The sequence below is a fragment of the Ornithodoros turicata genome, chromosome 7 (genome assembly GCF_037126465.1).
Source record: "Ornithodoros turicata isolate Travis chromosome 7, ASM3712646v1, whole genome shotgun sequence".
In the NCBI taxonomy this organism is placed as follows: Eukaryota; Metazoa; Arthropoda; class Arachnida; order Ixodida; family Argasidae; genus Ornithodoros; species Ornithodoros turicata.
Window position 1 is genome coordinate 18,521,625 of NC_088207.1, and position 26,276 is coordinate 18,547,900.

The 26,276-nt window shown below is 46.0% G+C and overlaps 1 protein-coding gene across 1 annotated transcript in view; it reads right to left on the reverse strand.

The window, feature by feature from the left end:
• Window positions 1–26,276, reverse strand: part of LOC135399629 (uncharacterized) — a 58,970-nt gene that overhangs the window by 24,456 nt on the left and 8,238 nt on the right. The window contains exon 5 of the mRNA XM_064631352.1: window positions 7,219–7,326. Coding sequence (XP_064487422.1) covers window positions 7,219–7,326 — 108 coding nt within the window. The remainder of the gene's footprint in view (window positions 1–7,218; window positions 7,327–26,276) is intronic.

Consider the following 26,276-nt stretch of genomic DNA (forward strand, 5'->3'; position numbering starts at 1 on the left):
TATTGTACACGAAGGGGTCGAGCTGCTCCTTATGAAATTTTCCAATGAAGTGCAACATCTAACCAGGGACACAAAGTTAGCTGTCCTGGAAGGAGTGTACGTTAACCCAAATATTTCTGTGATGAACAATACACGCCACATGCAACGGAGACAAGGAGAATCGACGGAAATCATTACGATGTGAATTTCAAACTAAGTGCGGAACGAAAACAAACAGTTCTCGTTGTGCTTCGAAGCTTCAGCGACTGTTTCGCTACTTCATCTAACATACGACAGACGCCAAGCGCAAAGCACCCGATCGTCGTCGCAGAAAACATCCGCTCAATTCATCGGTGACCTATTGTATATCATCCCAGGAGCGGGAGACAATCCGAGCTCAAGTACAGGAGATGCTTGAGAATGGCATCAACAGCCATCAAGCAATCCATAGGCATCTCCACTTGTTCTCGTAAAAAAGAAGGACTGTACACTGTGGTTCAGCGTCGTCTACCGGAAACTTGACGACGAAACGAAGGAGGATACACGCTAGCCGACCTCCTAAGGTACCGTGAAGAACGTCCAGCATTACCGACGGAAGACCGTCAGTATCGAGACGATACCGCGTTTACGGAGGGAGCAATGTCCCGCTTTTTAAGTTCAAGGATAATCAGCGTTTCGTGAACTTTCTTGAGGAATCTGTTCATCGCCCGAGCCATCTCCATTGCGCATGCCACGACTGATGCAGGAACCTTGACGAGGTACACAGACGTCCCTTCTCGGTTATTTCTTGTCGGGTATAAAGTGATTGTAAGTCCCGAACTGGTGAATTTGAAGAGTCAAGTATGCTCTTGTGCTTATCTCAGCAAGTAGGTGAATAAAGCGTTTGTCAGTTGTTCATCTAGTCGTCGTCTCTTCAACCGCGAAAGTATTCTTGGCATTGCTGTTTGCAAGCACCTTATTAAATACAATTGGTGTAGCTGCAACTCAGGTCGTTATGTCACAAAGAAGAAGAAGAGTTCATACTAGCAGACTTGTAGATCTTATCGCATGCCGACGGATGATAGCTCAAGTAATGCGACGACATAAGGGAAGGACTAGAAACGTTGGTGGAGTTTTTGTCATCCCTTTTTACAGTCAGACCTGGCCACAAATGTTTGAAAGGCAATACTGCAACTGAGAGATGCCCCCGCAATAGAATCCTCTTGCAGTCTTGCTTATCAATATTGGATGAAGGTACACTGGGAATTGATTTCTACGTTACATTAGAGACACCAGTGACGGCGACGCAGACACATCACACACGCCATTCATCGTAGCTTGGCGGCTGAAATACACCATTACCGGCCCGATCCACCTGTGGTTATGGAGCGTGACTTCACTTGAGCGAGCTGAGGATAGTGTTGAAGCTTGTGAATGCGCACCTCGAACCCTGGATCCGATAAAGCCACCTACGCCGCACTCGGACATGTCGACGGAGGAACATTCCACGCTCTCCTTCACGTTTACGATATCTTGCCAATGGATCCATCCAGTACCAAGCATGAAGGGGACAATTTTATTTCGCACGTTTAAAGGAACCACATGCAGCTGAACATGATCCTATAGTGCTCCTGAGACTATCCCATTTTTGTCCCCAGATATTGTCCCTAGGGTCATCTCTGGAGTCTCATTCTAACACTTTTCTAACAAATTGAGGATCCTGTGAGGATATTTCCCAGGATGTCATTTCTGTCCCACGGTGACATCCTCAGGATGAGTGAGGAATGTCAGCATGTTCTTGGGGATCTTAGTGTTGTCATCTCGTGTTAGCCGATGAGTTTCGTAGCGATATGTGGTGACTCTGCTATTATTCCTGACCACTCCGTCTGAAGCGTTTTCCCTGCACGCTGAAAGGAATTTGTGTGCCCTTGTCCTACACTCTCTTTACACAAAGACAATGGAGCTGCATACGTAGCATTATGCAGGAATTATCTGATAGCAGAAATGGGTGTCTTTTTCTTAGTTTATTAGCGTATGCTTCAGTTTTTGAAGTCATAGCAATTACAAAACAAGCGCGCGCAATTTTTCGCTGCTCTTTTCTTCTTTCACTGCTTTTACGCAGGAGAAAGCCGCTTTGTAAAGCTGAATTCGTGAGAAGTGGGTTTGTTTGTTTGTTAGATGTTGCTAGGAGCTCGGTATGCTGAAGAAGTACACTTTTATATGAAGAGTCCCACACCGGCAGCACAACAGTGAAAAACAATATTAAAATTGACGTTTCGAGGCCTATACATGCCTCATCCACTATTTAAGTGAAAAGCAGACGTCAGGGAACCTCATTCTGAGGATGAGGCCCGTATAGGCCTCGAAACGTCAATTTTAATATTTTTTTAAATGCTGTGCTACCGGTGTGGGGCTCTTCAAACAAAATGCTTGTTCCTGGCACTTGAAGTATTTTTAGAAGAAGTAAGCGGCTTGCAGTTATAGGTATTTGTGCAGAAACGCTTGCATCTGAACGCAGGGTAGAAATTCCTAGCACACCACCCTCAGTGTAAATTAATTATTTTGGATGTGAGTCTGCTTCACTGCATGACAGGACCCGGTAGGCTGAAATGGCAAGACAGAAAAACTTGGAGCATTGATTGATAGTAATCCAAGTAATAGCACAGTTATAGTAGTGCTCCGTTGTGCACGAATGGAACTTTGCCCACAGGCTTTCACGCCTTTTTGCTTGCAGGTGTAGCCTCAGACAACGAGTACATGGGCATAGAAAAGGTTCTGCGCCATGCATTACATGTGCCTGATGATGTTGAGTGTTCCAGGGTCACAATTATTATTTGAAAGAGCAGTGGTAGTTTACTACTGCTGTAATTCTAACGATTGAAAGTATCATGACAAGCCTTTTGAGTGCAAATTGCTAACATCATCATTCATACACGGTGCTTTTTTGTTAAATTTTAATGTAAGAGTGAATATCATTAAGAGTACCACAAAGGAAATAATCTTGCAATTCAATAAATAATAGGAGGGTTTGTCTTTGTTGCTGCCTTCTTCAGACAGGATGTGATGTGTCATGCAGTTGCTCTATGTTTCAGGTGTCTGTAGCAATGCATTGACCATTACTAGAGACAAAGTGCAGCACCAAAAATGGAAGGTTGGCCAATGGTGTGCATTGTCCTGGAAGGATTAATGATGAGAATTGTTTTTGAATAAGAGGAGTGTGTGTATGTGTGTGTTTAGAAATAGTTTGATGCTGGAGAGTGTCTTTTCCACTTTGTTCAAGTGTTTCTCTGTGCTTGCTTTCTTTTGTTCTCTGACAAACATGCGATTTTTCCTAGCGTGACAGTGCTCGTTGAGCAATGTTCTGAAATGCCCAGACCTGTTCTGTCATGCTTTCCTTCTGCATATAGTTGTGCATTTTTCTTTGCGAAACATTCTTGTTGAAGCACTGTCTTGATGATAGTGCTGTCCTGAATGGGAGTAGTACTAGAACGATTCTTAATAATTTTGTGATTCAATTAGTTCAGACAGTAACCACAAGAGGGACAGGTGTGTGGCTTTATTCAGGAGGAACAAAGCGTCGTTATTCAGTTATGTGCCTGACTCTCAGATGAGACGGACACATCTCACTGAGCTCGTCGTATTTAGCCATTGATGGTGTTACTTGTTAGGATATTTTGCCCTTTCCTGTATTCGTAAGTCTCATTTAGTAAGACTTTGGGATTGAAGTGCTTAATTCTATCTATTGTTTCAGGTGGACCTTGTCCAGGGCAGTTGAGTTCGGCATTAGTAGAAAAAAACGGTGTAACCCTCAGACAATAGGATGACGTCATGACCAATGAGCAAGGCCTGCAGAGGGCGCAAGGATTCACTTCGTTCTTGGACACTGGCAGGTGTGGACGCGTTAATTCTGGTGTTAGCAATTGTGTTGGCTGTGGGAATACTGCTGGAACGATTCTTAATAATTGTGCGATTAAATTAGTTAAGAAAGTAACCGCAAGAGGGACAGATGCATGACTTTATAGAGGAGAAAAAAGCATTACGATTCAGTTCAGCGCCTGGCTGTCGGATGGAATGGACGAATCCTTCTGGGCTCCTCGTGACTGCCGTTATGGTGGGCTGATTTGTTGTGTAACTAATTCTTTCGCACGTGATAATTTGTGCCCGCTTTGTTTGCGATTTTCATGTCCATGCATGTCGGGCGTTGTTTGCTGATGTACCTGTAAGGGCATCCCCGCCATTTTCTATCTTCTTCTGCATTGGGAACGAGATTAGCGCTGGCATGAATCTTAATAGTTCTGCCATGAAATTAGTTAAGAAAGTAACCGCTAGGGTGGTGCAAATGCGTGACTTTATAGAGGAGAAAAAATCATTACGAGTCAGTTCTGTGCCTGGCTGCCGGATGGAACAGTCGCATTGTTCTGTGCTCCACGTGACTGCTGTTGTGGTGGACTATATTGCTTCTGTGCCTGTTTCTTTTTGTTGTTAGCTATTGATGGTTAGCATATTTACAATTGCTTTCACAGCCTCTGTATTACAAGCGTTTTTCTCCTTGCATGTCCAATGCCATGACATGCCCAGACATGCCATGATGACGTCACAGCTGACGTCACATGATGTCCAGAACTTTGGATCACAAGAAGGACGGTGGCGCCACCTGGTGTGATGCATTGCAACTAGGTAGTCACCTGTATGTGTGCTCCGACGCCCAGCAATGGTCAGCGACCGCTCCGGACCCCTGTCTTCAAGATGGCGTCGTTGATCTTCAACTAAACTCCTTCTCTCCACTCTATTTCTACCTATTTTTTTCTTTTTATGACCACGATTATACTGAAACACATTAACTGGTCTGGGCACAAGTTAGATGCTCCCCAATTAGTGTGGTGACTCCCTGGAGGGTGCTTAATGTGGGGGGTCCCAATTAGCTCTAATTGCTAATTAAATCGTGTTTAGGCCAAGTCGTGTGTTTCTGTAGACTAGACGTTTCGTGGCGCAAGCCACTGCAGTACTGCATTGGCTGTCACGGTCAACGGTCGTCCTTGTCCCTTCCTTACCCGTTAGCCACAAAGGAAATTAATTGAGGCCGGGCAGGTCAGAAGTGAACAGAGGTGTAAGGTCACCCCCTTACAGCTCTAAGGTCGTTATCCCTTACAGATAAAGAATTCTTACATGTCAGAGGCACATTTTAGGTTGGTACGCGGCGGTGTGTGTGATCTTCATATTTGATTGTCGTTGTTTTAAACAATAGAGAGTGCTAGTGGACCGTTGATAACGTCACGGTGAAGCTATCGTGCCGACCGGAACCAGTGACAGCGTACATGACTCAGAATCTTATCAGTTGATTGGGTACGGTAGACACGGTGCTCCGGGAGCCACGTTATCAACTCATTAATAAATCAGCCGTTGGAATTTTTTTGCCTGTCCGTGTCGTTTTTCTTTCCTTGTCCTTGTCTGGTTGCACTAACTGGTCATGAACGTTTTATGAGGCAATGGTCAGTAAAGCACGATACAGCTCGCATCAGAGTTAACTTGAACGTCATTCCGGCCCCTGCTGGTGCTTAAAAGAAATAGTGGCGGAGGGTGCTTGACTCATCTCATTCCAGTTAGAAGGGTAACCGCCACTATGGAGAAGATAATTTAAGTTAAATTAATGGAAGTTAATTTTCAAGCGAGATGTACCTGTGGTAAAGCACTGTGCAATCCTGCGTTTGTCGGCGAGCGAGTTACAGAAGCAACGAAGGTTTACCTGGATCTGGCTCAACCGTCGAAATAACCGGCGAAAACTTAGCTGCGCAGAGGCCGTACACCACTTTCCGGCTGATGAGCGCGGCCCGATTCGATGTCAAAGGAACGGCTAAAGAAGCCCTATCCCCATTGAACCCCTAACACTGAAATCATGTCGTCCCGGTTCACGACGTAAGGCCTCGTAGTGCCCCCGCCCTCGCCTCGAGACACCGTCCTGTTATGCTCTTGCCTGAACGCCGTCCTGTTATGATAGCCGATCTCGAAGGCGAGGACGCAAGGACGGCTAGATTGCAAGGAATATATTGTACATACTCTACGTGTTCTGTCTGACCGAGTATACACGTACCTTACAATCAATGATTCATCGAGACCCCCTAAACCCCCAAATGTTTCGTGACAGTTCGCGGCAGATTGTGGATTCGGTCCCAGCCAAGGACGTTATCAACTTGGCGACGGGGTACAGGCTGGGGCAAAAGTTTACGGAACACGCGAGCGACGTACTTTTTCTTCGGTGTCTGGGAAGTGGAACCTACAGCTGTGTGTCGCTAACAGTGTACCCTTCCATCCCTCCGAAACATCGAACTCTCTCTCTCTGGCGGCCGCTAGGGTGTCGCACCGAATAGAAAGTATGCCGCTTGCGTGTTCCCTAAACTTTTGTCCCAACCTGTACAAGTTGATTAGACATGCCGTCTTTCGCAATGGACTTTTTGGACACAAACACGGCCACCCTACTCCAAATTCGTCAAAAGAGAGCGACCTCAGATGCAGAGGTTACTGGACTGGATTTCTTCTAGTTCATCGTTCATAAAGATGATTCATCCCCTTTACAAATCATTTGTCGTCCAAAACAGACCGTCCAGTCCAGTCACTATTCCAGTAATTGAACCATGGACGGTCACACAATTTTTGAGATCCACTTTTTCGTTGTCAAACTGAATCAAATGAAAACAGACAAGGTGAGATTAATGTGTCAACTGTGCTCGAAATTGGTCAGTGGTATTGCATCAGAGACGTTACTCTTATTTGCCAGCCCTTTTTATGGCCAAATAATCGTGCATGCAAGACTGTCCCTTTGAGAACACGTTAAAATGTGACCGCCTAAAGTAAGACGTGATTGGAGAATGACTGCCCCAATAAGTAGTGGCACAAATTGTGTACATTTCTGCTTTTTTTGTTCTTGAGAACCCCCTGAGCTATGAATAAATGCAGTATTAGTGCTACTTAGTATTAGTATTACGTATTGTAATACCACAGAATCGAAGTACTGCAATTAGTATTATAATACTGCTTTGTGGGGAGTATTATGTATTTGTTTATAATACAAAATATGACTATTACAGCCCATCCCTGTTGGTCTCTGTGTTAGTTGTTTACGTGTAGCTTCCTCTCCGTTTTGATTTCCAGAAATTACGTGCTAGGTCTCGCTAACGTCAACTGCAAAATTATTACGGGAACAATCGCGAGTTGAATGCGAGCCAGCGCACTGTTTACAAGTGGTGTAGGCAATGAGGTACTCACTTGAGATGGTTTCTAATACCCTCCATGACGCATGACGAGAGATTGAATAGGTTATAGTTGCCCTCCAGCACAGAGTAGTCGTGTGTGCAGGATGATGGTGCACCGAGTCTGAAAAACAGAAAGTTGTATACGGCACATTATTATGAAAATATATGCAAGCCAAGCTATATGCCTTCCTATACGCAGTCACTGTCCTAGGCTTTTCATGGATTCTGCTGTACCAGCGGCGTAACCGAATGGGTGAAAGCGTCCGTGCGTAGGTGGTTGCCTAGGTCGTGCGAAAGACCGACAGGTGGTGGGTCCTATCCTTCCCCCTGCTGTGCTGTCTGATGTCTTTCCTAGGTTTTTCGGCAGACATTCCAGACGAATGCCGGACGAAAGTCGACACAGGATGCATACTAACGCGCACGTTTCCCACTCCTTCCTGCTATATTGTCTCCATATGTCTACGTCTATACCCCGCTATCAACCACAGTTCATTGTTTCGCAGCAGTAACACGAAATCAGTGAAAGCCAGCAAAAAAACGAAACAAAAACAAACAAACATGCAAGCTTCTCAAATGCGTCACCGCTAAAATTTCACTACGATAAAAGTACAGCTACGACTCACACGAGTGGAGAGAAGATGGAAGGAGGACACAAGCTTGCGGTTGTAAATGTGACGAAGGGAGTATCTCATTCAGTCTGGGGAGTAACAGAATGACGACAAAAGTAGAAAGGTGAAGACCGAAGAAGTGGACAAGAGAGACTCAAACCAGCAATGGTACTTTATTTTGATCAAAGAAGGGTACACTAGAGGGCGGGCATAACGATGTTAACCAGGAGCAGGGAAAACGCCGGAAGCTATCGCGTTCTCTTTTGTTTAGTCTGGCAAGTAGTGCACCGCGAATAACAAGATAGGGCTGACTCACGCAGACTGGTGCAGGACCGATCATGTCTAACCCCAGGACATTTGCTGAGAAAATGTGTTCTTGTAACAAAGACCGAGCAGGTTGGTACATATTGCTGACAGTTGCGACGCAGTACATAAAGGACGAGACAGACGATGTCGCACACTTTCAATCACTGTTTTACTATGCAATCAAAGAAAATGCATCAAGTCTTCCGAACGAGACTACACCCTGCCAGGTTGTCTCTTCTCCCCCCTCTCATCCCAACCGCTTGCCTTTATTTATCAGGTCTTCATGCCGTTTTTTTTTTGTTGTTGTTAATATCGCGGGTGAGCTCACACATTTCTCTTTCTATTTCTTTATGTTACAGCTTTCAACGACCTGCCTGATATGCGTATCAAGGGATCGATAAATCACCTGGGTGGCCTCGAACTGCGGGTCGCACTCGCACGTCAAAACGTGATCCGCCAACTGCGAACTTTGTCCATCTTTGGACCTAACATTGTTTCCATGTTCTTGCAATCTTTGATTTAAACACCTGCCTGTCTCGCAAATATATCGTCTGTCTGCGCCTGTTTCACGGAGCAGCCGTGGTCCCTTGCATTACTGTGACACCTTTCGCAAAAAGTCCTGACGACCGCAGGAACTGCTCAAATGTGGCCTAATCTCGGTGTACTTATGTTTCAAAAACAGTAAACAGGAACAAAAGAAAACAGGTTACAATTCCCATTCCACTCCGCATTCCGAGGAAAGCGCTGCCCCGTCGACGCATTTGGAGCTAGCAGACGACGCGCGGTTATCGGATCGCCATCTCTCCCGTCTGGTGGCACCGCCACCAGGGGAACGGAAGTGAGGTGAAGGCGACGGTAGCACAGCAACGTGGTTCGGTAACGCCCTTTTACGGGGGCTGGCGATATCAAACAAGTGTGTCGCAAGCAGTACGCAGATCACGCACGACGCTCGGGTGGCATGCTGACATGAGCGCCAAAGACGCTTTGCTGTCTGGGAGGACGACCCACGCATCAGGCACAGATTCAGCAATATGCCGCAGAGCGGCAAGCTGTCCGAGCAGTTCCGCATTCGTGGAGAACACTCTGTAGGGAAGTCGGAGGGCGAGGTCACGGTTTTCCTGCGAGACGTAGAAGCAGTGGCGTATCTAGAGCTACCTGCGCCCATGGCAACATGGTTAACATGATGTCCTTAGGGATGCGTTTTCGTGTTGTCTGCACTAGGTTTCACACTATAACCTCTCTAATGGCGGGTGCTTTAGATCATTTATGAATGTGCCAGGTTGAGTACCCGACCTGGCACATTCACATCCGATCACATAATAGCGCCCCTGTTCACCTGGCGCCCATGGCACCTGTCCACACCTGCCACACCCTAGATACGCCACTGCGTAGAAGACCGCTGCTGCTGATTCATTCGCTACTGACCCATCAGTATAGATGGCGCGGCTCTGCGGGGAGGCCGAATTGAGATGCTCGAGCGCGAGCTGGCGGGCTACTGTCACAGGCACATCGTTCTTCCTCTGGAGGCCGGAGATACTGACACAGACCTCGGGTCTTGCAAGCGTTCACATCGCCGGGACGTGCAAGGGCAGGGAGAACTGTGCAGAGACGGACCCTTTGAGGCGAACGTGAGCACGACCGAAGTCAGAGGCAGGGCAGTCTTCGTCGACGTGGCGAAGGTAGTGGAGAGGGTGCCGAGTAAGGTACCGTACGAGAACTAAAAGTAAAGGGGTTACTGATGACCACATATGTTGGCGTTACTCACAAATATTAGAGAAGTCTGTACTCTATTCAAATTCACTATTGTCCAACCATTCAAAAGGTGTAAAGAATGGGGTGGTAACTACCCTCACGGGGGAGCCGTGTTGAAGCCGTGCGACCATATCATGGAGCATGCTTTTTTCCAGCACATTAAAAGGTTGGAACAGGCAAGATACCAAGATGGCGCGAGAGCGAGGATTCGAAGGTTCCTGGAACGTAAGGCGATCATCCAAGGGGAAGAGACCGTCTCGAGAGACCAACCCACGGTAATGATCCCATATATACGAGGGGTGTTCCAGTCAAACCGGGACTTTGTCTCCTGAGTGTACAAATGGCTCGCACTACCTCTTTTTCGTCATTTTCACACGCGACAGGCCTCCGCGTTCACAACGTGGTAGTCCAAAGTTTGTGCAAAACAGAAGACACGTGCTGGACAAGACGGCCGACAACGAGGTGAGCGCGCACATCGAACAGCGAATTGTCATGAAGCTTCTCGTGAATGAAGGCGTAAAGTTATCTGAAATTCACTGAAGACTTCAGGATCAAACGGTTCCGAGACGGCCGTACATCAGTGCAGGACGATCCCAGCCGGTACGGCTCAAAGCTCAGTGTCAGAGTTCCTGAGAACATCCAACTTGTGGAGCGCCTGATGGTCAAGGACCGATAGCTAACAAGTCTCGAACTGGCTCGAAAGACGGACCTTTCTATGGGAACGTTGAACACTATCATTCATGAACACCTCCAGTTTCGGAAAGTTAGTGCCCATTGGGTCCAGAGGCAGCTCTCCGTGTTTGACCTGCAGACAAGACTGGAAATCTCCCAAAAGCTAAGGTACCGTTTCGACACTGAAGGACAGCAGTTCCTTGATCGGATCATCACGTGCGATGAAACGTGGGTGCACCATTTCACTCCTGAGTCTAAACGCGCATCTAGAAGCATCCGGGCTCGCCAGCTCCAAAGAAGTTCCGAAGCACCTCGTCTGCGGGTAAGGTCATGACCACGGTTTTCTGGGACAAGACTGGCATTGTTCATGTTGATTTTCTGCCCAGTGGTACCACCATCAATAGTGCATATACTACTGCCAGGTTCTCAGGGATGTGCATAAGGCGCTGAAGCAAAAGCGGCCGGGCCTCATCACCAAAGGACTCCTCCTCCTACAGGACAATGCACGCCCGCATACCGCGCATCTCACGACATGCACCTTACAGGAACTTGGCTGGGAGCTGCTGCCACATACCCCTTACAGTCCAGACCTCGCCCCCAGCGATTTCAATCTTTTCGGGCCATTGAAGGCGTTCCTTGGGGGGCCGCCACTTCAGCTGCGACGACGAGGTCAACAACGCGGTCCGATCATGGCTGCTACGCGCCATTAAGGATTTCTACGCTGCTGACATCCAAGCCCTCGTGAAACGCTGGGACAAGTGCATTATTGCAACTGGGGATTACGCTGAAAAATAAAAACAATTTCTCGCCTGTAAGTTCATTTCGCAAAATGAACTTACAGGCGAGAAATTGTTTTTATGAAAAATGAGAAGTCCCGGTTTGACTTGAACACCCCTCGTTCATGGGGCCACCCATAGTCTCATGAAATCAGAGAGTGGAACCGAAACGTTTAACGGTTCGGTTCGGGTTTAGGTTCGACGATTAGGGTTCGGTTCCGGTTCAGCTCCAGAAACCAATTATAATGGTTCAAACCGGTTCTTTGCAAACGGTTCGGTTCACGAACTGGGTCGGGAGCCACGGGTGCGTATGAAGCACAACAGGCAGGTTAAAACAAACTTTCGTGTGTGTTACAGTGCTTGAAGTAGACAGCAAGGCGTCAGTGGTCGTTCAGGATTTTGAAAGAGTTTGTGCGATATGAAAGACAAGATTAGTAGCGGTTACAAGAGGAGCACAGCCGTGAATTATTGGCTGGGGCTGACGTTCCCCGCACGTAGCTCATGGCGCAGGGGTTAGCTCACCCACCTGGTTGTTCACAGAATCTCACCAGGAATAACAGTCAACCAAGCCTGTTACCTTGGCCTAAGTCATTTAAGCAACTGAAATTATTCATTACGAATCAGAGTTGCCAATACACGTTAATCAGCTAACGACTCTTCATGGTATAGTTGGATTCGAATGGTGCGCTTTTTACATATAAAGACCCCGAGCTTACAATGATTGTGAGCTCCGGGTCTTTATATGTAAAAGGCACGTTATTGTGTCTGTGGAACAAAGACAGAGCAAGTGCAAACAGAGAATTCGACTCATTTTCGACCCATTGGCGATTTTTAAATACGATGTCAGTATTGTTGTTTTTGTTTCTTTTATTTCAAACACACAAAGAAACCCAGCTTGGCATGTTCTTTTCATTCTGACCAGCATGAGGATGGCTGGTGCTTTACTTTCTAATACCCTGGGCACGCGGCAAACTTAATGCATTAAACGGAATGGCACTAAGTTCACCTCCTCACCAACCATCATGACGGATGACACCGCTTTTTTGAACACGCTCATGTTTCCAACAAATCAGGGAAGAGAACAATGCAACGCAATACGATGGTTGGTGAAGAGGTGAAGTTACCGGCATTCTGTTTAATGCATTAAGTTTGCAGTGTGGCTAGTGTATAAGGGGCTTATGTAAGGTCACACACGCATGTTGGGAATTATGCTGCAGCGTTGTACACACGAATACGTGCTGGAGCTGAGCTCAGGTAGTTTGCTTTGGCAGTGTGTTACACATAACAGAACAGAAGAAGAAAAAGAAAAACGAAGAAGGGGAAATTTGAAAGACCAAAGGTCGCAAAGCCGACGACATATACGTCGGTTGGTCCGCGTATTCGCATTTGTATATAGGATGCCTACGGTAACTGCAGAAATGATCTCTGACACAAAAACATAGCGCTGTAAACAAAAACTGACACTCTCCTATGACGTTACATCTTACACTGAAGCGCTGTTTGTAACACAAACGTCGTAGGAAGGAGAGTGTCAGTTTCTCTTTGACATAGCTGTATGTCAGCGATCATTCCAGCAGCTAGGGTGGCCACCGTGGGCCATTTCAGCAGCAGGGTGGCTGATTAGTATATTATTATGAAACATGTTACTTCATGAATCCTACCAAAAACTGTCGTTGATGCCTAATTCTTATATATATTCACGTGGATGTCTTATATATTAGTAGCATGGACGCTCCCAGGACTTTTTCCAGAAGGGGGGGATAGGAGTGCAAACCCCCACCCCTACCACATCACTATCTGGAAGCGGACGCTGTGCACTGTGTGGGTGTATGTCCCTATTATGACATCTGAGAATAAATGTTACGACCTATGACTAAAGAGTGCACTATTTTCACAGCGACCTTGGAATTCTAGGTGAACCACGACCCCCCCCCCCCCCTTGACCCCCCTCTCGGTACGCCCATGATTAGCAGTCATAGCACTTTTCAGTTACCATATTTCTTGTTGTTATTTGCGAACCAACCTGAGCCGCGGGGTCTTCATGTAAAAGGCGAGTTATCGTATCATCAGTGATCGCCGAAGTCCTTCCATCTCGCCGTTAGAGTGAAATGTCGGTGGAACAAAGACTGGGCAAGGGCAAGTGCAAACAGCGAGTTCGACCAATTTTCGATCCATTTGCGCTTCCTAAATGCGATTTCAGCATGCTTGTTTTTGCCTCTTTTATTCCAAATGCACAAAGAAAGCCATACTGGTATGTTCTTTCCATTCTAACCCACATAAAGAAGCCTGGCTCTTTACCTTTCTGTAAGAGGATGCTGTAAGTTCGCATGCGCACGTTCGGAATTATCCTGCAGCGTCGTACACACGAACGCATGCTGTAGCTGAGTTCACGTAGTTTGCTTCCGCACAGCACTCACACAGAAGAAGACGAAACAAAGAGAAAAAGCAACCGAAGAAGAGAACATTTGAAAGACCGACGGTCGCACTGCCGAGGACATTCGTATTTATGTACAGGGTGCCTGCGATAACTGTAGAGATGGTCTCGAACACATAGCCCTGCTAAAAAAAAAAAAAGAAAGTGAGATGTTTGTGACACAAACGTCGTGGGAGAGTGTCAATTTCCCTTTGACGGTGTTATGTGCCAGCGATCATTTCTGTTTCTAGGGTGGACACCTTTGCCCGTATTCACCAGTCCCACTTAGCCACTGGTTTAGTGACGTCTGGTTTAAGTTGATCATGTGAGTACTTCGTCCGCCAATCACGAACAACCACCCCACTGGTCTAACCCGGCTACCGTGAGGCCCATGGCGGCCTTCATGGTGTTTGTGTGCACAACGCATAGGCCTAATCTACGCTTCGCCGGAAATTTTTCGGCGAAATACAGGTAAGTTTTGACTTATAAAGCTACTAGAAGCGTTTGTAAGGCGAATGTTGTTGCACTCCAATCAATATTTGTCCTCGACGTCTCATTTCGTTCGCCGTTCACACGACGTAAACCCGGCGGCCTAGCGATGGTCTAACTCCCATGTATTTGCATTGGACTGATTTAAACTAGGGGTGGGGGTAGTTTAAAGCCGGTCTACCGCGGAGCAGCTGTGAATGAGCCTTTCGAGAAACAACCCAAAAATAGTTTTTGCTGGACGCTGTTTTCAAGTTTTCAATAGTTTTCAAGTCGAACTGGCGCAAATTAAGCAAAAAGAACGTTGTGAGTAACAGGTGAGCGAAGTAAGTGAAGTAATAAACCCGCCAGTGAGTTAAAAGTTAACGATCGGTATGAAGTGAAATTTTGAAATCCGCTCTCCTAATTTAGGACCAACATCGTCAAATTTAGTGATGGCATTGGCAGCTATAGACACAAGTCACTTTCCGATCCAAAGCTGACAGGAAGTCGTGCACAAACAGCTGTTACTTCCAGCAACAGAAACGACGCTGATTGTGCGTATTACTTTTAATACAGCCCCTAGTGCCTCTGTTATACATCACTAACAATAGTTCGTGCTGTGCTGCCGTTACTGGTTCTGATTGATACATTTAACGACTTGCTGCACACTACAGTGATCGCCGATACTTGTGAACGAGCTTTGTGTTCCTCGATTACTGTTAAGTGTTTCCTCTTAAAAATGCATCCATCGTGTTTGTCTTCTAAACTAAACGGAGGTCACAAGAGGGAGGGGAGGTTCCATGGAGCTGTTATACCTCCATGTGCCTTACAGCTATACAGCGGAGTATGGTACATGTTACCCAGCATGTAAAGGCACAAATATCAAGCACGTAGCTCGCCTTTGAAATGCTATGAGTGACATTCCAAAATAGTAGCATTGAGAGGGTACCTGGAGTTATATGTTGGATGTCCCAGTGCATTAACAAGGTACAATATTTCAGATCCGACTCTGGAAAGGGCACCATATGGAGGAAGCTCTAGATCCCCTTGGAAGCTTGATTTGCTTGCCCAGAAAGATGCAAGCCCCATAGGAAAGCACTATTGTGTTCTGTCATTATGAGATCACTAATGTTTTTTGGAAATCACTATAATCATGTTTCTTGGCACAGTTTTGTGCTGGTGAGATCTAGCTGTGCTTATCGGCTTCAATGCAGAGTGTTGCTGTATATGTCGACTGGGAGAAATTTTGACAAAAAAGCGTGTATTTAGGATATCAGACTTGGTTATTCGATAAAAGTACAGGTAGAATATCCCGCAGAGGCATACAAGGAAATATTGTGAGCAGTGTTTTGTGTCGACGAACTTGTATGGACAAATAAGAGCCTTCACGGGGGCATATAAACACAACACTAGAGTGTCAAACAGCCCGTGTAGTCATGATGTCGATACCACTGTCAGGTGTGTGCAGATGCTGCGTCTAAATTGTGAGCAGGTTTCACCTTGCCGGTTGAGGAGAAAATCCACAGAGAAGGGAAGGTCTCAAAATTTTATAAGAACGCACATGTAAGTACATGTGTAGCTAAAATGTGTGCTTTACCGCTTCCAGCACACCGCACCAGAAGGGGAGGGCAAATATGCCAACAACAAACATTTCTGCAATGATGATGTACCGTAATATTAGAAAATATTCAAGGTGACAGCTGCTTGCTTTTATGCTCAAATATATCATCTGCTAACAGTAGATGTGGCTTTGTCGACTGCCGCCGCAAGACACAAAACACAAGAAACCTGGCTGCAGACTTTATCAAAGCAACGTATTTCTGGGATGCGATTACTGCCAATCATAGGTGGGCATTTTCCTGTGGCCTCACTCATCCTCACCTCACGAAGCACAGACTTTATCAGCCTCACTCACCCTCACCAAATTTTCCTCACCAGTAACTTAACCTCAGTCGCCCTCACCCTCACATTCCATTTCAAATCTTTCCCTCACGAACCTCACTGCAGGGCATCTGGATCCCGAAAGGCCTCACCGTCCTCATCCTCACGTGCCTTCACCTCATGAGGCTATCACGACCCTCATGGCCTCACGTATCTTCTCCTCATGAGGGTCCTCATCCTCACTTGTCCTCACCTCATGAGGGCTCTCACGGCCTCAGGAGTCCTCATCCTCACGTGCCCTCACCTCATGAGGGGCCTCATGTCCTCACGGCGCCTCACGTACTTTCGCCTAATGAAGACCCACACGGCCTCACGTGTCCTCATCCTCACGTGCCCTCACCTCATGAGGGCCCTCATGGCCTCACGTACCTTCACCTCATGAGGACCCACATGGCCCCATGTGTCTTCAAGTCACTAGGAGACACGTGAGCCTCAAAAGAACTTTCCGTCATGTTCACATAAGACGTCTGTGTTTATCTACTGTGTCGGTAGTTGGTACTAATGATACTGCGCGGCATTAAACTGTTTACAGGGTTTCGTGCTGTGCTTGGGTAAATGTGCTGACAGTTGTTACTGTCACAGTGAGGTTTAACGTTAGTGTTTGGCATCAGTAAAGTGGAGCCCGAAATACTACAGTGCAGATGTACCGTTACGGAAATGGTCGGGTGGTGGCGGGGAATAGTGCTTGAAGAGATCCTGTACTCGATTCTCAGAACCGTATGACGCTGCTGCCAGAGTCGGAGGATACGCTCACAGCTGAAGTGTTTGGGCACAACGGTGGTACTTAATCGCACTCTGCAATCAGGTCGTGTCTTCTCCTTCTTGTTCTTTCTTCTCCTTCTTTTACATTTCAAAGGCGCGCTACAGTCAAGGGGATTCCAGTTTTCTTGGCTTCGTTTTGAGGAGACAAGGAACGAATTTGAAAATTCTTACAACTCCATGATGAAAAACCCGAGACTGGGGAAAAGACGAAAAACAGACGACGCACACAAACTCTCCATTTCAACGTCTGTTTTTCGTCTCTTCCCCAGTCTCGGGTTTTTCATCATAGATCTTTTTGATTGTTATTTGTTTGTTATGCTTTGTTAGTTCCTTCCTTAGTACTTCCTTCATTATTGCTGTCGCCCAGACTCTGGGGAGCCCGGTAAAGGCTGCTTTATATTGAGCTTTATGCTGTTAAGAACAAGCGATGTCAAAATAAAAAGAAAGCCTCGTTATATTCCCAGCAGCGGTAACATTTGTTTAAAAAGAAAATACAAAAACACCGCACATGGCACCTTTTGCATGACACAGCACGCGTGTGTCCAGTTGCAATCATTCGAAATTAGCGAGGGAAAGCAGCTGCACTCGCTTTCGAAAACGCGGTACAGGGCCTCTCCAAACGAGGCAGCTATTCCAGTAAACAGGCAGAAAAACGAATCCATAAGAGGTAGTGTGGCGCTCAAAACACGACTTCGAAATCGTGTTCCCTATTGTCGGGGTTTTATCTCATGCAACAAAATAACGTGACCGCATAAGAGAGTCATGACTTATCTGTAAGGCCACTCATGAAAAAGTCGCATGCCCCTTTGAAGTGATATTCTTCATGGTAGCCTTCATACAAGGTGGTCCACCAACCCTGATAGAAATTCATAGTAAAAAACGTAGGCCCTGGAGAGACATGCGGTGAAGGAATTTTTTTCTGACAGTAACTTTTGTCACATATTTGTAATATTTTTATTTCATTTCAATTGACGGGAAGTTAATTTCTTGAAATGAACTCTGAAATTTCCCAAGGCAATCTAACGTATTTATTGCGGAAATGGGTTCCGCGTCGTCATTTTACTCAGTATAGCGCATAACCCCACTCCTAATGCAATGGCAATTGCCGAAATAAATTCGCCGAAAATCGTCGAAATGAGAGCCCTTGGCACCACCTCTTTTTTGACGTTTCTAAGTTTGAGCGCAAAGCTGCGAAGAAAGGAGGTTGCATTGACACGCCACACGAGGGGGAAAGGGTGACAAACCCAACCCGCAGAAGAGTTCCGCTGCCAGGTATCAGCTTTGGCCACGTCAGTTTCACGGTCACGCTCTTTTTCCTTTATTCGTGTTTTGCTCAGTGTGTTTGTTTGCTTCTGGGTGCGTACGCGGCAGTTTTCACTATGACCGCTGATAGCCGGTCTCGTAGTTTTTCTGCACCACCTTATTGTCATGAACCTGTGTATGTGAGAGAGAGTGAGAGAGAGAGAGTTGTATGCACGAAAGCCTGTCAGCTCTCGTCTTTTTTCAATTCGTTTGTTTCAACATGCTACGGATTTCTTCACATTCAACACACTTCCTGTGTACTTTGATTAGGTTATTATTAGCGTAAAAGCGTTCGCCACCTGCTGCAATGCACAGGTGGGCTCTCCGAATTGTATCTTCCACGGCCCTTTTTATTTCTGATCTGGAAAGCGACGAGTAGAAAGCAGTGATTTCCCCTGCTGGTCAGCCAGCGATCGTGGTTCGCTTTTGTATACTTCGTCTTCGACGGGACCCCAGAGGTAAAAGTCCATCGGCGTTAAGCCAGGAGACCTGGCGGGCCATGCCACTGGACCAAATCGGCCAGCCCACTTCTCCCGGAACATGTGGCGGAGCAGCTGTACTGCACGCCGCGCGCTGTGAGGTGGAGCCCCATCGTGCTGAAACCACACGCGGGTCTGTTCAGCAAGAGGCAGGTCATCAATAAACCTGAACACGGCATCTAAAATTTCGCTACAGTAGCGGTTGGCATTTAGGGGTCCCGTGAAAAAGATTGGCCCAATAATGGCTCCGTTATAAATCCCGGCCCATACATTCGATCCCCACTCGTACTGATGCTTGCAGTCCCGTAGTCAGTGTGGGTTTGTTTGGCTCCAATAATGCGCGTTGTGGCGATTCACGTGAGCGCTATGGCAGAAATGGGCCTCATCAGCCCAGATGACCCTGTTCACAAAGTTTCTGCTTTCCTGGGTCCGACATCGGACCCAGTTACAGAAATCCAGCCGTTTCTGGTAGTCGCCCGCCTGGAAATGTTGATGAAGGCTCACGTGGTACGGGTGAAGTTTGTGCTTATGTAGTATCCTCCGCACACTTGACTTTGATGTCTGTACTCACTTTGCCAGGGCGCGCAGTCTTTACGTGGAGATCATCTCCTACTTCTTTCAGGGCCTGGTCTGTTTGTGTTCTCACTGGCAGAGATTGGGTGTGACCGGCTCTTGGTACTGGAAGGGAAACTTCCTGTTGTGGACAGTCTCACAAATGCACGCCTTGTGGTACAAGAGCTCACCACCCTAGTTCCTGGAAGCATTTCACTGTATTTGAGGACTGCTCTGTCATAGTCCATACCTGCAGCTTCCAGAGCAATGATCATCCTTGTTTTTTCTTGGTTGGAATACACGGTGCTTGCCATCGCTGCCGTTTACTTGTTCACTGCATTCACTGAGACGGGAGTGCAAAACGGTCCAAAAATGTATTTCCTTCCCTACCCGTGAACACGTCGGGTGACCTCATTTTTGATAAAATAGCTCTGATTCCCGCACTCACCGCGGGTGTTTCTTCCATGGGTAAGGCTTGTAACCCTTTCCCCCCTCGTGTGGCGTGTCAATGTAACCTCATTTCTTCGCAGCTTTGCGCTCAAACTTAGGGCCGGCCAAAAAGAGGCGGAGCCAAGGGCGCAGTCTCCACGGATTTTCGACGAATTTATTTCGGCAATTGCCATTGCATTACGAGTGGGATTATGTGCTATACTGAGAAAAATGACCACGGGGAACCCATTTCCGCAAAGAAAACGTTAGGGTGCCTTGGAAAATTTCGGAGTTCAATTCAAGAAATTAACATTCCGCCAATTAAAATGAAATAAAAATGTTACCAATATGTGGCAAAAGTTATTGGCAGAAAAAAAATCCCCTGACCGCATGTCTCTCCGGGGCCAACGTTTTTTTTACTATGAATTTCTATCATGGTTGGTGGACCACCCTGTATATGGAGGAATGAAACCTAAGAACGGAACATGGCGATCCTCGAAGATCTTCGAATTTCCATTGGCTTTCGCGCAGAGTGATGCCATCTGCTGCACACCTTCTTCAAGTGAGGGGATACAGTGGCTTCCCCTTCATCCGTGAGGCTCTTCACGAATGGACCCATGACCTCATCCGTGAGGTTCCTCACGAAAGGCCTCACGGCCTCATCCGTGAGGTTCCTCACAAAGGGCCTCACGGCCTCAACCGTGAGGTTCCTCACAAAGAGCCTCACGGCCTCATCGGTGAGGTTCTTCACAAAGGGCCTCACGGCCTCATCGGTGAGGCTCCTCACAAATAGCCTCACGGCCTCATCGGTGAGGCTCCTCACAAAGGGCCTCACGGCCTCATCTGTGAGGCTCCTCACGGAATACGTTGTACCCTCACATACTGATGGCCTCACGACAACTGGCCTCATGAGGGCCCTCACGGTGGGCCTCATGAGGGAGAATGCCTCACGACTGTCCTCATGAGGAACTTTCAGCGTGGTCTGGCCTCACTCATCCTCACCTCATCGTCGTGAGGTGAGGGTGAGGCGTCCTCATGAGGGTCCTCATGAGTGAGGCCGCCCAGCTATGCTGCCAATACAAGCCCATGACCATGATTCACACAGTGTTCCCCTTCATTGTGTGGGCAGCACTGTGTATGTCCAACACTTTGTTTCTTTTCTTCCAAATTATCTGTTATGGGCACAGCAGTGCCTGTACCTCATGCTTTTGAGTTGTTTCTTTGCATTAAATCAATAAAACTTGTTACGCATTTCCACAAGGATTATTATTATTAAGGATATCAACTATTAGTAGTGGAGTACAGATGTGTGTCCCATGCCAAATGCTATGGAAAAAAGAAATATTTACTACATTGTGCGTGGAGAGACAACTCCAATAGATTGATAGTGCAACAGAGCGGAATTTTATTGGGCAGTTTAGCATGAAAAGCAGAAGCACTAGCTGACACTCTTACTGGCACAGGAAGTACCAACACGGAACAGTTGAAATTACTGCTGTACATTGGACATGAAGAGTGATTGAATACCGGAAATGCTGTCTGTTACACATAACGAACAAATAGAGATCATGAAAAAGGGAACTGTGATGGAAGGACATGTAGGGTGTGTCTGAGCCGGTGCAAAGAGAACCAGTAACAAAATTACCAGTACCTTGAAATATATGTAGATCACAGGGACCTGTTGTTATTGGTAATGCTGTTTTTCCACCTTGTACTGCAGCGCACAAGTACATCGATCTGTCTGAAACGCAGCTATGCTGAGGATAGTCACCACGTGGCAGATTGACATTTGTATCGCCTGTGCTAAATCGTGGGTATCATTATGATGTGACTGCAGATGTATGACAGATCATGAGATCTGAGAACACAGGCATGCTCATTTTTTGCAAGATTTCCTGGCAAATCTCACATGCTATGCATTGTTGACAGCTGTCATGACATTGATGTCATGACATGGTGGCGACACGGATGTCAACGACACTCCAGCTTTACACTGGTGTGATCTGTGCACTTGTTGTGTAGTCTCATATGCTGCAAGGCAAATCTTAAGAATAGAAAAACACGTCCCTGTGTAATCAGGTCACAAGATTTCCTCTATACATCTGCATTCACATACACATTGCAACCATGCCTCTGTTTATCATGAATGCCCAAATGCCTGTAATTTCGTTCTGTTGTGTCTGTCTTCAATGTGTTCTGAATAGCAGTGTAGTAATACTGCATGAACCAAACCAATGGCCACTTCTAATATACACTTCACTTCACTGTACTTCCAATTATGTTGCAACTTCGTTCCCCTTACACCAGTACAGGTACGTGCTAAGTGCCCACGGTTCTTCCTTTTTGACATGTCCTGTATATTACCTGATACGAACAGGTACTCCCATTTCGTACTAGCTCACCTCTGCCTTGACTCACACTCCACCCCTAAATGCACACCAGTGAATGAAGGATGAACGCAATATGGGCATACTACTGTCACAAAATTCTCATGTGATTAAGAGTGTTGTTATCAGCATCATTACAAATGATTCTAATGTGCATGAATCTGTCACTCGAAAGCCCACAGGAAAGAGTGCCTAGATGCTGTTACAATGCAAGCCACCACGGCACTCATTTACATTTGGAAAGATTGAAGCTTCCTTCCTTCACATCGTCACCAGGAGGATATGTAGCGCCTCAAGCATACTAGTTTTACTGCATAACCGGCACAAAATGCCTGTGACGTATGATACACCTTCTTATTTAGTTTGTTTCAGGAACGCAGTTCTTTAATGCAATACGTGAAGAAAACTAATTGTCGTACAGATATGTGGCTGGAACGTGACTAACCCTGCTTAAATGCATGAAAAACATGTCATTGTAAGAGTAGAAACCATTGCTTCAGGAATATTGTGGTTGTATGTGCGGAATTTTTCCTTTCTTCTAAAGAAGAGTTTCGCACTACCTCTACCTCTGTTTCTTTTTGTAACCCTGCCTCCTCCCACTTTTTTTTGTAATGCACCCATATGGGTAAAAGTGCAATAAAGTGTATTGAAATAACTATATGCCCTTCATGTGTGCCAACATAGATGTGTTTGCCCAAAATCTGTGAAACTGTTGTTGCTGTTGGGTGCTGTTAACTTGCAAACCATCCCCCCCTCACCATACGTCACCTATTAATTTCCAGAATACACCAGCTGAAGACATGGCATGTTCATCACTGGCTATTGAAGTTAGGTGGTCAGCCATGCAAAAACATCTATGTTATTTTTCTGCATATTAAGCAATGTCCCACATTTCTGCTCCCAGACTTTGTCCTTGATGATGCAGTACACCGCGTTCACAAAACTAATATACTGTCTGGTTGTATAGCTTTGTGCTGACATAGCTGAATGTATATGTCTGCTTTTGCAAAGTTACAACTGCCAAAGTGTCTCAAAAGATAACAGAAAATGAGGAAGAAAGATATACAATCCTGTATTTCCTAAAAAGTAATAGCAGCACATTGTAGATAAGATGCATCTGATTTCAAGTTTCATTCTTTTCTTTATATGAGCTTATTTGCATTGCATTCATTTGTCCATTGCAGCCTTCCACTTACTGTCCAATACATATCAATACAGAAAGCTAGCAGACAATGATCAGTGCTGCTGTTTGCTTTGATATTCCACGGTGTTGTTTCTCAAGAAATAGCACAATCTCTCAGCACACAGTTGTGCTGTTTATAACCGCGTAACTACGCAGTGCACAAATGCATAGGGCACATGCACAAATTTTCCAGAGCTTTACCATCTGTATTTCAGGTTGTCTGCAATACAGGACAGTGTAGAAAACTGGGAACAGCCAGAGAACTATAGCATGACTGACTAAAACAGAAAATTCTCAAGAACGCTGTATAGAGCTGCTGATGTAATCGCAGTGTTGTACCCGTTACCGAAATATGGTATCGCGATACCGATACCCGTTACTTGAGTAAAAAGTATCGAAATACCGATATCGATACTTCTTTTGTAAAGTAACGAAGTACCGCTACCGTTACTAAAAAAAGTAACGCGATACTTTGGGCGATACTTCTGTTTGAAGTACGGATATGGCGCAACACGGAAATATGCTTACATGAACAGTTTTGCAGTGAAAAGACAGCATATTTCATATGTAGCTCGGAAACGTTATGCTTGACTTTTATCAATAGCTGGTTCTTGGAATCGTCTCCTGCCATCCTTGCAAGCCGTGGTGTCTCCGGCAGCTGACAGAGGCCAGTGTGACAATTAAGTTAGTGTCAGGCACACACAAACCATGGAGTCCAATGACCCAGGAATCCTTCCGAAGTTAACAATGCCACAGTATATGTGAGCGTGACTCAGTGCGACACGGCAGCTTAGCAGTGGAATCCAGAGCGCACTGTCAAAATCTTGACCTCTGTTCGTTGACCTCAACTCTTTTGTTGAACACAGCGCGGTTATTTCCTTCAGTTTCAAAGAAAAACGGTGAACACGTGTTTGGTATAATTTCATAATTCCGGTTACGGAGTACGTAGGCGTGTCCACAAGCTTCTTGTCGAGGGCAATAACAATGAATAAGAGTAAGAAATATGGTCGGTGAAGAAAGGGTGGGGCACTAAAAAGTATCGGTATCGATAACGATGCGTTACCATAAATTTGTAACGGAAATACTTTTCCGATACCCACTTAAGAAAGTATCGCGATACGCACTCCGATACCGAAAAAGTATCGATTACTGTAACGGCGTTACTTGTAACGGCGATACGTACAACACTGTGTAATCGTGCAATACCTTAATTTGCACAATTGGACAGTGGCAGTTCTCAGAGCAGCCTTGCCAAAGGAGAAGCAGAGGTCACACGGGCCTCTCGTGTGATTTTACTGTAAAAGTTCAGCTATCTGTGTCAAAGAGAAGTGGTAACTGCAACTGCATCACCATAGAAATTCTTCCTGAACAAAACGCCTAAATTGAAAGCCTCAGCTGGCATAAGCTGTGGGGAGTTTTTAGGCATTGGTGGTGGCGATTGTTTGGCATGTAATGGTGCAATGATAATGGAAGTGAGGTTGTTTACAATGCCAGGATGAAGTCAAGAGAGGAGCTCATAAAGAATGAGCGCAGAAAAATACACAAGTCCCTGACCAGGTATGTAAAAGTGTTTCCTCAATAATATACGACTCTGAACAAGCAAGCACAATGCAAATAGCTGTATGGATTGGCTTGTAGCTGATGTTGCAGCTGTTGTTGTATGTGTTTGCCTTTGTCCATTGTATGTTTGCTCCACCCTTGAAACACCATTATTGATACAAATGAAACCTTCTGTAAGAGATATTTTATCCATTTTAACAGCAAAGAGAAGATTGTTTGTGTTTTGTGTATGTGGTCTCAATAAACAACACATTCTGAATGGCTCGAATCTATTGTAACGACACTAAGGTGTGCCCTTTTATTTTTATATATATGGCATCTGTGATGTCAAGTGCGCTCAATATATGACTGTAGGCCAAGTGTGTACATTCCCATTATATTAAGTTCCAGCAAGTGACAGTCACAGCACAGCCAGTCTTTGTTAGCTGAACAGAATAAATCACTTCAGTGCTTTATGATTTGTACAGGAATGTTATATGCAGAGATAAAGGAGGTCACAATTAACCATAGCACAGCACTGATAGAACGACAGGAGGTCACGACACTGGCAACTTCCACACAACTCACAGGCAGGGGCACCCTGGGTAGCACAACAAAAACAGCGCTAACACACACACACACAGGACGCGGATGTAAACAGGACTGCACCGTTCGTTTTCCGTCGTGCGCCAGAACAAACGCAGCCAGCGAAGCGATGCTTTAATGCGTTGCAGATTTGTGACACCTTGTAAAGTACTATGTCAATTTCTTGAAACCATAACACTATAAAAGTTATGCGTGTGGGAGTCCGATGCAGGATATGGCCACCCTTGCATCAATGGTATTGCTGTTTACTTACAGGCAGCCTACCGTGATGATGCGCCTGCACACACGCTACGCACATGACACCAGGCTTGAAAGCGTAAAAACACGCTGCTGACATGCCCCAGCGATCGAAAGGCTATCTTGATCGTTGCAATTCACCACACAGGCCGCACAACAAACGATAAACAAGCGATGGTCCATGGAGGTGCAGTTATTATAGGCAACCACAATCGACAACCGAACACTGACAAAAGTACAACGATCGCCTCCACGGGAATACGTACTCCTGCCTCTTCAATAACTTGCCAAACGCGCTCTTTGTACATTGTTTTAGCGATCACATTAACAAACACACGGGCAGGCTTAACCGCCGGCTACCCACACACCATCACGCAACCACCTGTAGCAGCGCCGCCTGAACTTTTCTTTATCAACCTCACACTCACAGCAAAAAAAAAAAAAAAAAACGGATATCTTTCTCTTCGCGGCCCTTCCGTCGTCTGCTAATTTCTCCCTCCCCTCAACCATCCCGTGACAATGTGAATAGTGCGCATGCGTTGTGGTCAAAGGCTTCAGAGCCGGAGAGATCACGTGATCAACTTAAACCCGCTAAACCAGTGGCTAAGTGTGACTGGTTCGTATTCTGATTCGTATATTCTAGTATATGTCACTTATGG